Consider the following 17,500-nt stretch of genomic DNA (forward strand, 5'->3'; position numbering starts at 1 on the left):
GGGGGGGGGGGGGTAATTGTGTGTAGTTCCATTGATGTGTGATGTGTAGTGTAATCGCGACCATTAGTGAGAGTGTTGTGTGTGTTGGTCAGGGGTGCCGTGTTGCTGTTATGCTCGGTGTGCGTTCAATACAGGCAGCTCTCGGAGTCTTGCGGTGTGAGGGGCACGAGAGTTGCATAACCGTTTAACCTGGGCTCCCGTCTCGTCCTTACCGTGCTGCTCGCCACAGTATTGTTTTTACCTACCATTACGAGTCTCGTTTGTTAGTTGCTAACGTGCTTCACTGCTTATTAGCGCTACTTGGAAGACGCCAATTAATTCTTACTGTACCCCATTATGTATTAAGGATATTTTGTTTAATATTCACTCTTAACCGGGGTAATTTCACCAGAACATTAGAAAGTAGTAGGCTACATGCATGTTGATTAACATTTATTCCATAATTTCCGATTCCCTGGCAAATGACGTAACAGACCATCTGACTTAACGAACGAATCAAATGAACGAATCAAACGAATGAATCGTGATGATGAGCGGAACTGAAAGAACTGATTCCCGGAAAATAATCCTTTTGCCCATCCTTAGTGTGCACGTGTGTGTGCGTGTTTCCATGTTTGTTTGTGTGTGTGTGTGTGTGTGTGCGTGTTTCCATGTTTGTTTGTGTGTGTGTGTGTGTGTGTGTGTGTGTGTGTGTGTGTGTGTGTGTGTGTGTGTGTGTGTGTGTGTGTGTGTGTGTGTCTGTGTGTCTGTGTGTGTGTGTGTACCCGTATGGGGAGCCCCCCGGGGCCCCCCCAGCCCCCCGGGGTGCTGCGGTACTCGGTGGGGTAGTGCAGGCTCAGGGCCCTCAGCGCGTGCTCCAGCAGGCTGCAGGCCAGGCCGTACGCCCGCTTGCAGCGCAGCCCCACGCTGGCACTCAGGGTCTGCTCCAGGGCCCCGCCGTACGGCAGCAGCTCCCGGCCGTCCACACGCGCCACCTGCAGGGCACGCGGTGGACCCGTCGCAAAGTCACAGTTTTATTCACACAAACAACATAAATCCGCCATTAAATTGGTATAGTATGCCTCCTCCTGATGTCCGAGTACAGTTGAGGCTGGAATGTCATCGGCTCGTCTGCGTTCTAAGGGCGGAGCTTAGCGACAGGTCAATTATTTTATTTATACATATATTTATATATGTAAGGGGTAATGTATAGAACGCCGGTCATTATCGGGAAAATAACCTCAGACAGTGCGAACCGGACACCGACGCGAAGTGGGGGTGTCTTGCTTCGCCCTGAAGGGCCTTATTTTCGATAATGACCGGCGACATTCTATACATTATCCCGCTTATTACACGGCGACTTGCCAAAATGAAAAAATAACACGGTGTGTCTTTTTACAATTGACTTGTTACCAGCATTCGCAGTGTTGATCAGCAGAGAGAATAGTCCGCCAAAGACGTTGACGTCGCTTAGCAACCGAGTACGCTGGGGTTGACAAGTAACCGGACTACTTGCGGAGTGATACGAAAGACGGCAAAAAATCCGCTTTCCTTGACAGAGGTCATTAAATGCTTAGCAACGGTGAAGGAGGAAGGGAGAGAGCAACTCCTCACCTCAGACAGAAGCTGGAGATTCCACAGCAGTTCCTTGTCCGGTTCGTCTTCGTTCAGCGTCTCAGCTTCAAACACACACGCACACACACACACACACACACACACGCACAAAGTTAAGTAACTTATCCAGACATTGTCGAGGACTCAGTGGGCTGGAGTCCATTCAAAGGGAAATATATTTTGGCATCTACAAGGCTTGGAATAAATGTTCCTTTTTAATTCACATCTCCTCTGTCCAGTACCATACACTATCATTTGTATAGATCTGCATTCAAATACCTAAAAACAACTAGTCTTATGTTGTTGGATTTTTTTTTGTATTGACATCATCCCAAATGCTTTAAACAACGTTCGAACCCAGAAACAAAAACGTGCACATACAAACACACACAAAAACACACGCACACACACACACACACAGGGTGGTACTGACTGTCAGTAATGTGGAGGATGATGCTGCAGCAGTGAGGGACGAACAGACGGAGTGCCTCAGCAGGATGACACTGAGAAAGACACCCACACACACACACACACACACACACGCACGCACACGCACGCACACACGCAGACATGCACAGACACACACACGAACACACACACACGCACACGTGCACATGCAAACTTATCAAGAATGCAAGAAAGAAATTGCATAGCAGAGGAAAGAACAGAAACAGCTTAAGGAAAATATATATTATATAATCATGTATAATAATGAAAACTAATTATGTATTTAGCTTACAAGGCAAGGACCATTTTAAGTTGGATGATATGCTTGATTATTACATAGAAATACTTCTAGTCAACAAACTAAGTCCTTTCAAGGCCTTCACTCAGACAAACACACACACATACACACACACACACACAACTACACTCAAACACACACAGACACAAAAACAAGCACACAGCTACACTCAGACAAACACACACAGACACACAAAAAAGTACACAACTACACTCAGACAAACACACACAGACACACAAACAAACACACACAAACCCCCCCACACACACACACACACACACACACACACACACACACACACACACACACAGTACCAATCCTGGCCGAGTGCACCAAGAAGATATACCAGGTAGGGCCACGCACACACACATACTGCACAAACACACACGCACACACACACACGCATGCACAGACACGCACAGGCACACAACCATTCACACTCAAATGTACGCACACACGCGCGCACAACCATACACAAACTCACACACACACGCACACACACACACACACCTTGGCAGCGGCGCGGCACATGTCGGCCACCATCCGGCCGGACACACAGGTCTCGAAGGTGCTGCTGGTGGCGAACAGGTGCAGCTTACGGAGCGCCACCTGTAGCGTCAGCAGTGATCAACGTCAACGGTGAGGCGGTGCTACTGACTTGCTACCAGCATTCGTAGCGTCGATCAGCAGAGAAATAGTCCGCCAAAGACGTTGACGTCGCATGGCAACCGAGTACGGTGGGGGTTGACAGGTTACCGGACTACTTGCGGAGTGATACGAACGACGGCAAAAAAAATCCACCTACCTTGACAGCGGTCGTTAAATGCTTAGCAACGGAGAATTATCAAATATAATTATCAAATATAATATAACTTCCGCCGGAAGTTGTGAAGGGCCCATGCAAGTGAAGGGAACATTCCATGGCATCGAGAAGAGCCGTGTATGTGTGTGTGTGTGTGTGTGTGCGTGTGTGTGATTGTGTGCGTGTGTGTGTGTCCTGCCTGGTAAATCTCCGGGGAGCACTGGGTGAGGATGGTGCTGACGGTGGATGTGAGCCCCAGCTCCAGCAGGCTCTCCAGCTGGTTCTGGGTGTCCGTCTCCGTCTCCCCCCTCGTCTGCTCCAGAGCACTGCTGTCCACCAGGGAGAAGCACCTGGACAGGGGGAGGGAGGGAGGGAGGGAGGGAGGGGGAGAGAGAGAGAGAGAGAGAGAGAGAGAGAGAGAGAGAGAGAGAGAGAGAGAGAGCATGGGAGGGAGAGAAGTTAGATTATATTATATAAATTATATATTCAATTATTTATAATAATTGTCGATTTGTATTCATCTTTTTTTGCATTAAAAGTTTATGCTACGTTATTAATGTAATATTACGCAATAATACATTTATAAACAAGTATTTTCATTAATGAGGTTAACACTTGCCATACCTGTCCAGAAACTGGAGGACAAAGTCTTCAAACTGTGCTGAGACGAAACACAGCTCTGTCTCCATCTGAGGACGAGGAGGAGACTCAGTCTTAGAGTCTCTTCATCTCTGGATCAATACTTATTACGGTTCACTTGTTTATTATTGCAAATGTGTTGAGATCCAACTATATGGATGGATATGTCAGGCATTATGTCAATATCGATGAATTAAAACGTTCTGGTAAATAGTTAAAGCTTACCACTCACTTTTTTACTCACCACTTTCTTTTATGAATATGCTGACAGCAGACTGTCAGCATATTCATTTGCATTCATGCACATGCACACACATGCATACACATTCACACACACACGCATGCATGCACACGTTTGTATGTGTGCGTGCGTGTGTTCGTGCGTGTGTGCGTGCACATGCGTGTGTGCGTTCTCGCTTTGGTGTATGCATGTTTGTGTACTTGCGTGTGCGTGTGTGTGTGTGTGCGTGCGCGTGTGTGTCTGTGCGTGTGTACCTCTGTGAGGTCGCTTCGCTGGGAGGGAGCAGAGGAACAGTCCACTAAAGGCACCAGGGTGGTCAGGGTTGCGATGAACTGGAACGTTACCTTGACACAGCGAGAGAGAAACACTCATTCATTCACCTGGACGCAGGGAGACAGAAACACTCATTCATTCACTTGTGTTACCGGTCCGGGACACAGTGAGAAAACACTTATTCATTCACTTGTGCTACTGGACAGAAACACTCATTCATTCATTCGTGTTATCTGGATACAGTGAGACAGAAAATCGATCTCATTTACCTCCTGGGAATTCACTCACTTGTTCATTCATGCACTGTGTCAATTAAAAATGGACACAGTGAATGAATTCAAAATTGACACAGTGAGAAAATCAAAAACCTATTTATTCTGTTGCTATTGTCTCCAATACCTTCAAATTCTCTCACTTAAAGTTCCATTACCCAGGACCTAGAAGGAACATGTTTTGTTTGATATCCGATCTTCAAACAGCGTGCTGGTGAGCGAGAGGGGAAGTGATGTCATAGAGCGTCATTACCCACCATGCACTTGCTGAAGTCGTTGGGGTCGACTCCGGGCAGCGCCCCCATGAGCAGGGGCAGCACGTGCACTCGGCCCTCTGGGTAGCTGTTGCCGGGGGAGACGAGGCTGCGGGCCATGCCGACCATGCAGCTGAGGGTGGCGGTCAGGGTGTGGGGCTCCGTCAGCGTCTCCATGGCAACGTAGGTCCTGAGAGGGAAGACCGGCACACACACACACACAAACGCTCACACATATACATACACACACACACACGCACACACACAGACGGACACACACAAACACACACACGCAAAAACACACACACGCACACATACATCCACGCAAACATTTGCGCATGGACACATACAAACAAACACACACATTCACGCACACAGGACAAACACAAACACACATGCGAATACACACACACGCACACAGGACAATTACACATATATACACGCACACACACATCCACGTAAACATTTGCACATTAACACATACACACACACATACACAGAGGACACACACATGGCAAAACAAGTACAACAAAAACAAACACAAAAGGACAAACAATGCCAACACACGTGCAACAAACACAACACACACATGCCAACACACACAGGACAAACACACACAGGACAAACACATCAGCTACTGCATGAGTACCTGCATGAGCAAAAGTAATGATCAAAACAATTCAACTAATAATTGTAACGTCACAAAACACTTTTACATTATGAATAAACATTTATTATCTCGGTAATTTTACTTGTTTGAAAACTGATCTAGCTTTTCATATATTTGGTCAACGCATGTGAAAGGTCTTGTCTTTGTGTACCTTCAATAATGTTTGAAAATATAAAGCATTATGAGCATTTGTACAAATACAATTATGCAATTTGAAGGCGGTTATTATGATGAGCGAGTGAGCAGCAGCGTTGGGACGTACTTCTCCAGCACAGGGGGGATGCTGAGCTGGGGCGACAGCAGGGCCAGGTGCTGCAGGGCGAACGCTGCGTCCATGCTGCCCGTCTTACTACAGACCGCCACAAGGGGGCGGCAGAGACACCAGAACACACGGGCACAGACGGAGACACACGTACACACAGACAAATAAAAAGAGACTTAAGCACACACACACACACAGATAAAGACATACATACACATACACAGAGACAGACGCACATGCACATACATGCCAAATGCACACACATACACTTACACATACACACACAAACACACACAAACACAGATGCACACACGCAGACATACACAAACGCACAGACACGCAGACACACACACACACAGATAGACAAACAAACCGTAGATAGACAAACACGCAAATATGCATAAACATAAGCATACACACAGACACATACCCACACGCACAGACAGACAAACAAACCGACAGCCAGGTAGACGGAGGGATAATCCCTAATGACTCCGATTAAGGTCATTCCTGCCTAGGTCTGTGTCTTGTAAATCCTGCATGCTGCAATGCCGTCGCCAGCAGACGGCTTTGATCTCAGCTGTGTAATGCGACTCATTTGCATAAACATCTTAACAAGGCAGCATGAAACTGTGACTAATTCCTGCCATTTCAGGACTATTCATCTATACATCAAAGTGTGGATAAAGTATCCAAACAACTGTGTTCTGCTTACACGCACATAGACAAATGAGGGTCCGTGCTTTACTTGGAATTACATCATGCTTACAAAGTATAAAAATTGCGAGAATTATGCACTTTAGTTTCATGCTGTGTTCCAATTTCAACACACTGTTAAGTTCTCGGCCGGCCTGTAGTACCCCCACATGGCCAGTAGGGCTACTAATTTACCCTTCTACTAACCCTCAAACAGAGTTTTGTTTACAGGGATGTGCTATAAGATTAAGCACTGAGAGGTTCAACGGAAAATAAACACTGTTTCAAAAGTTTTCACATCGTCAAACATCGACACTGATAGCGATAAATCTGTGATGGGCCGATATATCATAAATATCAGGCTCGACAGAACACATATCTTCCTCTGCTCCTCGTAGTTCATTCAATGACGCATTCATTTCTTCATTCATTCACAGCGTGTGTTCATCATTTCCCGTACACAAACTTATGTATTCTTTCTCCAAAAGCGAATTGACTCAAGTCAACAATGAGCACCCTGCTTTACTCGGAATTACATCATACTTAGAAAGTATAAATATTGCAAAATTATGAACTTGATATTCATGCTGTGTTCCAGTTTCACCTTCGTACGGCAGTACCTGAACATGGCCAGCAGGGCGGCGCCACTGAGGCTGGTGCTGAACTCCAGCAGGTGGGCGTCGCTCAGCCTCTGGGGCTCCGGGACGGGGGGAATCCAGCTGGGGGGGGCGTGGCGCTCCCGGTGCACCCGCCGCACCACCGTGGCGGGAAGACGCTGCAGCAGACGCATCAGACGGGACTAGGGGGGCGAAGGGGACACGCACACACATACACACACACATGCATGAACACAGGCGAGCACACACACACACACACACACACACAAGTGAGTGTTGTTATCAGCACACACACACAGCCCCGCAAGCGGAAACACACAACAACATTTAGCGCACAAACAAACAAGGCTAGACTATCGCCGTCCACACATGTTGGTCCAACGCATGTCTGTGACTCCCCTCTCTCCTCTCTCTGTCACAGACGGGAGCAGAACCCGGTTCCACAACAACGTAAATCACATCATGGAGACCGGAAACAGCGCCGGCCTTTATGAAGTATACATGTTTATGTGTCTGCGCGTGTGCAAGTGTGTTTGTGGGTGTGTACTTGTGTGTGTGTGTGTGTGTGTGTGTGTGTGTGTGTGTGTGTGTGTGTGTGTGTGTGCTTGTGTGTGCGTGTGTGTGTGTGTGTGTGTGTGCTTGTGTGTGCGCGTGTGTGTGTGTTTGTGTGTGTATGTGTGTGTTAGTGGGTGTGTGTGTGTGTGTGTGCTTGGGTGTGCGTGTGTGTGTGTGTTTGTGTGTGCATGTGTGTGTATGTGTTTGTTAGTGTGTGTGTGTGTGTGTGTGTGTGTGTGTATGTGTTTGTTAGTGTGTGTGTGTGTGTGTGTGTGTGTGTGTGTGTGTGTATCTTTGTGTGTGCATGTGTGTCTATGTGTTTGTTAGTGTGTGTGTGTGTGTGTGTGTGTGTGTGTGTGTGTGTGTGGTGTGTGTGTGTGTGTGTGTGTGTGTGTGTGTGTGTGTGTGTATCTTTGTGTGTGCATGTGTGTCTATGTGTTTGTTAGTGTGTGTGTGTGTGTGTGTGTGTGTGTGTGTGTGTGTGTGTGTGTGTGTGTGTGTGTGTGTGTGTGTGTGTGTGTGTGTGTGTGTGTGTGTGCATGTGTTTGTGTGTGTGTGCGACAGAGACAGATACAATGGGAAAGAGCATCACTGAGAGCCTTGCCTGCCAGCGGCCGTGATTGGACGGATGGTAGAAGGAGGCGATGCTGTCGAAGAGGCAGGTCAGCTGCTTCTGCGCGGGGTTCCCTGGCCCGCCCTGCAGGGGCAACGACCAGGGAGGTAAGGCAACATCCGTACAATGACCCTCTTTACCCAATTAACCATACAAATACAATAACATTGGATTGTGCATGTGTGTGTGTGCATGTTGTGTCTGTGTCTGTGAGTGTGAGTGTGAGTTTGAATGAGGAGCACGAGAGAGAGAGAGAGAGAGAGAGAGAGAGAGAGAGAGAGAGAGAGAGAGAGAGAGAGAGAGAGCAAGAGTGTGTGTGTGTGCGTGTGTGTTGCAGGTGTCTGTGTGTGTGTGCACGTGCGTTTGCGTGTGTGTGTGCATATTCATGTGTGTATCTGTGTGTGCGTGTGCGTGTATCTGTGTGTGTGTATGAGGGTGCGTGTGCATGTATCTGTGTTAGGGTGTGCATGTGTGTGTGTGTGTGTGTGTGTGTGTGTGTGTGTGTGTGTGTGTGTGTGTGTGTGTGTGTGTGTGTGTGTGTGTGTGTGTGTGTGTGTGTGTGTGTGTGTGTACCAGCAGGGCGGCGATCCACAGCACCAGGTGTCCGATGTCGTAGGTGTTGGCGAGGTACCGCGAGGTGACCATGTGACCCACGCCCACGGGCAGGTTCAGACTGCGGAGGATCCTGGTGAAGATCTGCACACACACACACACACACACAGGCGCGCACACACACACACACACGCACACACACACACGCAAACACACAGGCGCGCACAAACAGGCGCGCACACACACTCGCAACAAACACAAACCCATGCATGCAAGGGCACACACACACATGGAAGCAAACACATGCACACACGCACACACACACACACACATGCAACAAACACACACACATGCATGGATGCAAACACACACAACAAACACACAAACATGCAATGAACACACGCACATAGATGCATGCATGCAAACACACAAACATACAAACACACACACACAATCACCAACGCACCAAACACATTCATATGCCCACAATCGGTGAAATGAGTTCTCCATGTTAATGGCGTAATCTGTATTATCAAATATGTTTGGCAACAAACACCGACACACACACACACACGCAGACACACACACAGACACACGCACGCACACACACACACCCACACACACGTACACACACACATACACACACAGACAAACACACACATGCCAATACCTGTAAAATAAACACATGCAAACATCCACACACAGACATCCACTCTCAGAGGTGTTTATGACCCACAGTAGGGATGTAGGGGGTCCAGTCCACGTAGCCGATGTTGTCGTTGGCCAGGCGAGCGAAGAGGTTCACCAAGTGCTGCAGACAGAACATCAGCCGTCACCCACCCAGAAACAAACCTTCTGATCCTCACAGACGCCAAGAGGTCTTTCCATGCACCTTTTATATTCATTATGATAGAAAGCAAAACGCTGAAGAGGAGAGGAAGTGGAAAAACCAAACGTGTAGTTTGCTGCCAGCTGGAGAGATTGACACACAAAAATGGAAGGAAAGAAATGCTAAGGAGATCCTAAGTGATATCTGGAGGTGGAGACTCTGTCTTCAGCCAGCGCGGTCGTCATGAGGGGACCAGCCGGCAGCAAACGCAACACTTTGGTTCAGAGACTCCAGGTGGGCTATAGAGCTAGCATCATGGCTAACTTATACCTGGAGTCCCTGGAGACTCCAGGTATAAGTGGGCTTTAGAGCTAGCATCATGGCTAACTTATACCTGGAGTCCCTGGAGACTCCAGGTAGTTCTGGCCCACCTGTTGTGCTGAGCACGGCCCCTTTTAACTAAACTAAACCAAACTGAACTAAGTGTGTGTATGTGTGTGTGTGTGTGTGGTTGTATGCGTGTCTCGCTGTGTGTATGTGCGTGTCTCGATGTGTGTGTGTGTGTCTCGGTGTTTGTGTATGTGCTTGGTTTGCTGTGTGTCTCGCTGTGTGTGTGTGTGTGCGTTTGTGTGTGTCTCTCTGTGTGCGTAAGTGTTTGCTGTGTGTGTGCTCGTCTCTCGCAATGTGAATGTGTGTGGGTGCATGTGTCACGCTGTGTGGGTCTCATTGTGTGTGTGTGTGTATAGGTGTGTGTGTGTGTGTGTGTATAGGTGTGTGTGTGTGTGTGTGTGTGTGTGTATAGGTGTCAGTGTGTGTGTGTGTGTGTGTGTGTATAGGTGTGTGGTGTGTGTTGTGTGTGTGTGTGTGTGTGTGTGTGTGTGTGTGTGTGTGTGTGTGTGTGTGTGTGTGTGTGTTTGTGTGTGTGTGTGTGTGTGTGTGTGTGTGTGTTCAGTCACTCACCCCCTCCCAGCTGGGTTGATTCTGCACGGCCATCCAGAGACTCATTAACTCATCAAACCACAAACTGGAAAAAAAGAAAAGTAAATAAACACACACACACACACACACACACACACACCGAGTTTCCCTAATCCATCCCTGAGTGATGATCTCACTCTTTCCCTCTTATGGGCGTTGGAAGCGGAGACAGACCCGCGGCAGGAGACGGACGGACGGACAGACTGAGGAACACTAAAGATGGAAAAAGGCACTTTTTTTTAAAAACGAGGCGTCGTGGAAACTCCCCGCGGGCAACGTGATGAACGGCCTCCCCCAAAGAGTGTCCGGGGGAGACACCCCCCATGAGTGTGTGTGGGTGTGTGTGGGGGGGTGGATATAAAACAAAGAGCCCCCCCAAGAAGTCCGAAATAGCCGCGGAAATACCCGGCTGGGTCGGGGGGGGGGGGGGGGGGGGGAGTCCGCAGAGGTCAGAGGTCAAGCAGTGGCGAATACGGAGGAGGCCTTGGATGGGATGACGGCGTCGTCCGCGAACGCTGTCCCTCCAAGGGTGTCGTTTCCCCCCCACAGCCGCTGGGAACGTGTTAACAAAGAGCGGCGTCTGATCCCGGGTCAGACCCCCCCCCCCCCCCCCCCCCCGACTGCGTTAACGGACGGCAGGGAGAAGGACGGGGACGTCAAACACTGAGGCACTCACAGCGCTGAGGGGGCACACAGGTGGGAACCAGAACCACATGGAGAGAGGTACTCAGGGTTCAGTTACATACACACACTCTCTCTCTCTCTCTCTCTCTCCCTCTCTCTCTCTCTCTCTCTCACTCTCTCTCTCTCTCTCTCTCCCTCTCCTCTCTCTCCCCCCCCCCTCTCCCTCTCTCTCTCTCTCTCTCCCTCTCCCCCCTCTCTCTCCTCTCCCTCTCTCTCCCTCCCCTCCCCTCTCCTCTCCCCTCTCTCTCTCTCTCTCTCTCCCTCCCCTCCCTCTCCCCTCTCTCTCACCTCCCTCCTCCACCTCTCCCCCTCTCTCTCCCCCTCTCCTCCCTCTCTCTCTCTCTCTCCCTCTCTCTCCTCCCCTCCCGTCTCCCTCTCTCTCTCTCCCCCCTCTCTCTCTCTCTCCCCCTCTCCCCCTCTCCCCCTCCCCTCTCTTCCTCGTCTCTCTCTCCTCTCTCTCCCTCTCTCCTCCCCTCTCTCTCTCCCTCTCTCTCTCTCTCTCTCTCTTCTCTCTCTCTCTCTCTCTCTCTCTCTCACAGGAAGCCCTGGGGGTGCTCCGGGGGGGGCATGACGGTGGGCAGGAACAGCTCCATGTTGCTGACGGCCTTCAGCATGACCGCGTCGAACACGCACAGCAGGGGGCGCCACTCGCTCAGCATCTCCTGGGTGCTCGACGCCGGAAAGTACCTGCCAGGGTAGACAGGGACGAGACACACGGGTACAGGGGCACAGACGGACATGGAGGACAGAGGGACACGATCAGGGGGACACGCTCGTTGTTCAATGGTAAATGGACTGCATTAATACAGCGCTTTTCTAACCAAGCGCTTTACAATGTTGCCTAACAATCACCCATTCATGCACACATTCACACAGCGATGGCGGTGTGGGCCACCCAGGGCGACCGCCAGCTCGTCAGGAGCAGTTAGGGTGAGGTGCCTTGCTCAGGGACACATGCCGTCACGTTTAAACATTTAAAGATGTAAAGAGAAGAAGAACAGGAACGGTTGTGGCCCTCCATCCGGTCACTGGGACGCGGGTTCCAGATGTTCGAGACGTTCTACAGGTTCTAGGTGTTCTAGACGTTCTAGATCTTCTAGATGTTCTAAATGTTGTAAATGTTGATGTTCTAGATGTGCTATTCTAGATTTTATAGATGTTCTAAAGGTTCTAGATGTTCTAGATGTTCTAATCTAGGTGTTCAAAATGTTCTAGGTGTTCCAGATGTTATAGATGTTCCAGATGTTATAGATGTTATAATTTAGATGTTCTAGATATTCCAGATGTTGTAGATGTGTTCCAGATGTTGTAGATGTGTTCTAGATGTTCTAGATGTGTTCCAGATGTTCTAGGTTTGTTCCAGATGCTCTAGACGTTCGAGATGTTCTAGATGTTGTAGATGTGTTCCACATGTTCTAGACGTCTTGGTGCGGCTGGAGACTCACAGTCTGCAGTTCCTCACCAACGCCTTCAGGATGTGTTCCACCGAGCTGCAAGTAGGAACAGAACAGACGCTGATTGTTAAGTGTGTGTTTGCGTGTGTCTGTGTGTGCGTGCGCGTGCATGCATGTGTGTCCGTGAGTTTACATGTTTGGTGTCTGTGTGTTGGTGTTTGTGTGTGTGTGTGTGTGTGTGTGTGTGTGTGTGTGTGTGTGTGTGTGTGTGTGTGTGTGTGTGTGTGTGTGTGTGTGTGTGTGTGTGTGTGTGTGTGTGTGTGTGTGTGTGTGTGTGTCTATGTTTTCATTTCACTATCTGATGGAATTCAAATGACCCCCACCAGGTCAGATATCCTGGAAAAACTATTTTCCTGGAGCGAGGGGATTTGAGGGGCTTGAGTTTCATCAAAGCTGTGCAGAGAGACACAGAAATCTAATCCTGGAATATTGAGAAAATGAAGGCAAGAGACACACAGGCAAGAGAGTCTGTGTGCGTCTGTGTGCGCATGTGTGTGTGCGTGCGTGGGCCTGTGTACTGTCTGTATGTGTTTGCATGTGTGTCTGCGTGAGTGTGGGTGCGTATATGTGTGTGTGTGTGTGTGTGTGTGTGTGTGTGTGTGTATGTATGTGTGTGTGTGTGTTAATGTTTGTGCATGTCAATGCGTACGTCATTGTGTGCGTGTGTGCCTCTGTGTGCCTGCTTGCGTGTGCTCATGTGCGTTCATGTGCGTGTGTGCGTGAGTGTGCATGTGTGCGTGCACATGTGCGTGTGCGTGGGGGGCGTCTCCATGCATGTGGGCGTGTCTCGGACTGGCCGTCACCTGGGGTACCAGACGAGGCCCAGGTGTTCCGTCTTGGAGTAGACGACGCGGTCGTACAGCAGGTACAGCGGTTGCCACGGTAACTGGAGGTCGTCCCTGGACAGCAGCTCCTTCTTCCTGTCAGGGGGGGGGCAGAGGAGTTAATCAAAATGGTGGAGCCCGGCGTCGCAAGAGTTACAATGGTTAAACGAGGGAGAGGGAGAGAGAGAGAGAGAGAGAGAGAGAGAGAGAGAGAGAGAGAGAGAGAGAGAGAGAGAGAGGAGAATGCACTAATTGAAAGGTTGAGAAAGTGAGGTATGCAAAAGGTTGACGTGAACCAGATGACAGGCCCTGAGCGCCGCCCCCCAGCCCTGATCTGCCTCAGCCGGGAGTCTGCACAGCGCTTTGTTTATCTTACGGGGAACGAACGGCTCGCTCCCGCTCCGACACCAGACACCGCAGGGGTCAGCTCCAGAACAAGCGCTGGTCGCTGACGGAAGTCGGAGGATCTGGGGGCTGCTCACCACCTGGGCTTCATGTCCATCAAGCCCCCGAATGAGAGCGCCGTCGGAGTCATGCCGACGGGAGCCGACCACAGACGTTTGAGAGGCAGGGCGTGGCGAACACGCGTTGTGAAGTGAACCATTCATCCCCGAGCGGTCGTCTGACACGGCCCCTCATTAGACACGTGTTCCCAGCCCCCGACCGAAGTGGAAACATTTAGAGGCTATTGACCACAAACCGCTGTCGCACTCTGAGAAAAGTGTGTGAACGGTTTGAGCAGCCCTGAGAAAATGTCAGAACTGGCCTCTGGGGTCTGGAAGGTGAAACTATCGGAGAGGATCTGGGAATATGCACCGTGACACCGTCTTTGTTTCACCCGTCAAGGAACGCTTGATACAATCAGTTTTATAGAACACGTTCGGATTCTCCCTTCTGCAGCTGCTTCTTGTCACACACTTGCACCTTGACAGATTAAGAGTGTGTGTGTGTGTGTGTGTGTGTGTTGGTGTGTATGTTTGTGTGTGTATGCGTACATGAGTGTGTGTGCGTCACCGTGTTTGTGCGCCTGTCTGTGTGTGTTTGTGCGTGCATGCGTGTTTGTGTGTGTGTGTACAAGTGCGTGTTTGTTTGTGTGCATGCACATGTGTGTACACGTGCATGTTTTTTGTGTCTACCTGTGTGTGTGTGTGTGCGTGCGTGCGTGCGTGCGTGCGTGCGTGCGTGCGTGCGTGCGTGCGTGCGTGCGTGCGTGCGTGCGTGCGTGCGTGCGTGCGTGCGTGCGTGCGAGCGTGCGTGCGTGCGTGTGTGTGTGTACATGTGTGTACGTGGACCACCCACTTCAGCAACTGGATGAGCAGCCGGGCGAAGCTCTGCATGACATGTGGCTCCAGATGGGGCAGCGTCACCAGCTCGTACAGCAGCCTGATGAACTGGACGTGGTCCTCCTTACTGAATCGTAGTCCGTACAGCTTCAGGAACCTGGAGGGATGGGCAATGAATGGACTGTATTTATAAAGCGCTTTCATCCAACAGCGCTTTACAACACTGCCCGACATTCACCCATTTATGCACCCATTCATGCACAAATTCACACACCGAGGGCGGAGTCAGCCACGCAGGGCGACAGCCAGCTCGTCAGGAGCAGTAAGGATGAGGTGGATTGCTCAGGGACACCTCGACACTCCGCTAGGAGGAGCCGGGGATCGAACTAGCAACATTGTGGCCAATATTGTGGCCAACCCGCTCTACCGCTGAGCTACTGCCCCCAACTAAGAGGGACACAGACCACGGAGACGGACGAGACAAGTGAAAGAACGATCTGAAACACATGAGCTGATGAGACACAGCGCCGAGTCTATCCATAAACATATTGTCATGCCAAGGACAGTCAGAAGAACTCAGCGCTTCAATTACACGCTGAAAGTTCAGTGGCTGCCTATTGGAGGAGCTATGTTCCACGTGCTCTACGTGAAAGTGGTGCAGAGGGGCTAGTTGGCAGAATTAACCTAATTAAACTAACTCATCTAAGGCGGAACGCCTGGAATGGGATGATCTCTAAATGAACGTCATTGGGGAGGGAGAGGGCGGGACTCTCAGTTGCATCGCATTGGAGAGAGGCACGTTGGGCGGGACTTCTGGGGGAGGGATATCCGTTTCTGTTCAATGTTTCGAATATTGGAAGGTTAAATTTGTCCACAAAAATGTAATTCTTTTATTTTCTTGTTTTTGTTATTGCTCCAACGATTGCTTCTAACTGTCGTAAGCAGCTCATAGGAAGAAACAGACCGGAAGTTATACTGCGGTAAAGCGGGATAACGACACAATTCAGGATCCTAAACATATTTCTATGTTCAGGATCCTCGCGCAGCCTAGGCGAGGGACCAAGCGAGGGCCCCCGTCCATAAGAAGCCAGGTGTAATTTAGTCGGGAAAACCACATAATAGTTTAGAGGGATGTAAATGCTCGGCAAATATAGTCACGCAATGCGTTAATATTCTCAATAAGCCCAAAGAAAGAGGGCAATAACATAGGGGTAATTGCATACAAGCCAGGATACCCTACATTACGCACACGGTGGGTTATTAAGGACCTGACCCTGACCCCTAACTGCACTGCTCTGTGACTCACGAGAAGAGGTGCCTGCACCAGAACGCGGCCCCGGGCCACAGCTCCCGGACCAGCACAGCCCGGCTCAGATTGGCCTTGATGGTGGCCAGCAGCTCGGAGGCCTCCCGGTCCAGCCGGCTGGAGTAGGGCAGCAGGCCGTTATATACGATCTCCTTCTGGGGGACGAACGCGGAGTCTGTGCGGTCCACGGTCATCATTTCCGCTGGTCCTCGCATGATCACTTGGGTCAGTAGATTAATTTTCTTTATGGATACGAACCAGAATACCTCTTAGAAATATGCTCTCGTCTCAATGGTTTCAAACCGCATCACCCACGCTGTGCGTCAACTCAGCTGGAGAAAAGGCACTCGGCGCGTAAAAGCATTATGTGCGCCAGGACGCTAATGAGCGGTATGAGCCAAGACGGTCCCGCTGTGACCTGCGATGTCCCGCCGCTGCTGCGCTTCAAATCCCAGACTTTTGCGTTAGGCCAGCACGCTCATCGCCAGCGCTATTCACAACCAACAGATCCCATCGTGAAATAGGCCTACTCGCAGGCTGAGACACTCATGGAAAGAAGGTGCATTCTTCTCGTTAAATTTACGCACGGGACAAAAAGAAAGTCTCCCAACTTCAAATCCACGCGCAAGTGCTTGTGCTGAGGTAATCCGCAGGCTAATCTGATAACTGGGTTAATGCCTTTTCCTGTTCCACTGCCCGCCGCCGGGCCCCAAGGCCACCAATCAAACAGATATAGCCGACCTTATGCAATGCTTCATATTAATTGATTTATTTCTAGTTTCGAAGCCGCGAAAATGAACACATTTATTTATTTAAAATAGAGATAGAAAAAACAACATACAAATGTATATATAGTACACTTATACTGGCTTTATCTCCGTTGTAACCCACCACCCTATATCTTCATGGTTGATTGACTCTTTGAACAAAGTCTACCGAATTGGATATCGTTTCCATCTTAAATAAATGCGGATGATTATGAATACTTAGTCTCTGTTATGCATCAACGTCCTGCCACTCAAGGCCTTTTAAACACACTAGTGTATTCACAGTCCCTTTTAAATACAGGAAATAAAGACACTCATTAAGTGTCCACTTTCCTTGTCTCCTCTTCCCTGCCCTGCAAAGCCCCGTCTTAAGGTATCACACACCCACCCACCCTGTCCACGTCAATCCCTTTACGCTAAACCAGCGTGATGCATGATCTGTTTACACGCTTAAGGGCTGGACACTCGTCACTGCTTCTAGGACAGCTGGAGGTGGTTGGTTTTCTTTACCTTAAGATTAATATCGTTAGTCTGATGAAGATGAATTACGTGAACAGGGGCGTCGTCACGTGCTTTAAATATTTGTTTTCG

General features: G+C 49.6%; 1 protein-coding gene across 1 annotated transcript in view; it reads right to left on the reverse strand.

The window, feature by feature from the left end:
- LOC130371953 (proteasome activator complex subunit 4B-like) overlaps window positions 1–16,340 on the reverse strand; it is a 53,009-nt gene extending 36,669 nt beyond the window's left edge. Inside the window, exons 1-19 of the mRNA XM_056577845.1 lie at window positions 16,143–16,340; window positions 14,853–14,993; window positions 13,533–13,649; window positions 12,721–12,765; window positions 11,813–11,962; window positions 10,574–10,637; window positions 9,521–9,595; window positions 8,806–8,928; window positions 8,224–8,316; window positions 7,068–7,246; window positions 5,752–5,838; window positions 4,823–5,009; window positions 4,275–4,364; window positions 3,765–3,829; window positions 3,340–3,490; window positions 2,849–2,947; window positions 2,027–2,096; window positions 1,594–1,658; window positions 765–974 (exon numbers count right to left, since the gene is read on the reverse strand). Coding sequence (XP_056433820.1) covers window positions 765–974; window positions 1,594–1,658; window positions 2,027–2,096; window positions 2,849–2,947; window positions 3,340–3,490; window positions 3,765–3,829; window positions 4,275–4,364; window positions 4,823–5,009; window positions 5,752–5,838; window positions 7,068–7,246; window positions 8,224–8,316; window positions 8,806–8,928; window positions 9,521–9,595; window positions 10,574–10,637; window positions 11,813–11,962; window positions 12,721–12,765; window positions 13,533–13,649; window positions 14,853–14,993; window positions 16,143–16,339 — 2,208 coding nt within the window. The 5' untranslated portion in view covers window position 16,340. The remainder of the gene's footprint in view (window positions 1–764; window positions 975–1,593; window positions 1,659–2,026; window positions 2,097–2,848; window positions 2,948–3,339; window positions 3,491–3,764; window positions 3,830–4,274; window positions 4,365–4,822; window positions 5,010–5,751; window positions 5,839–7,067; window positions 7,247–8,223; window positions 8,317–8,805; window positions 8,929–9,520; window positions 9,596–10,573; window positions 10,638–11,812; window positions 11,963–12,720; window positions 12,766–13,532; window positions 13,650–14,852; window positions 14,994–16,142) is intronic.
- Window positions 16,341–17,500: the final 1,160 nt, after the last annotated feature.

Source organism: Gadus chalcogrammus, chromosome 18 (genome assembly GCF_026213295.1).
Source record: "Gadus chalcogrammus isolate NIFS_2021 chromosome 18, NIFS_Gcha_1.0, whole genome shotgun sequence".
Classification (NCBI taxonomy): Eukaryota; Metazoa; Chordata; class Actinopteri; order Gadiformes; family Gadidae; genus Gadus; species Gadus chalcogrammus.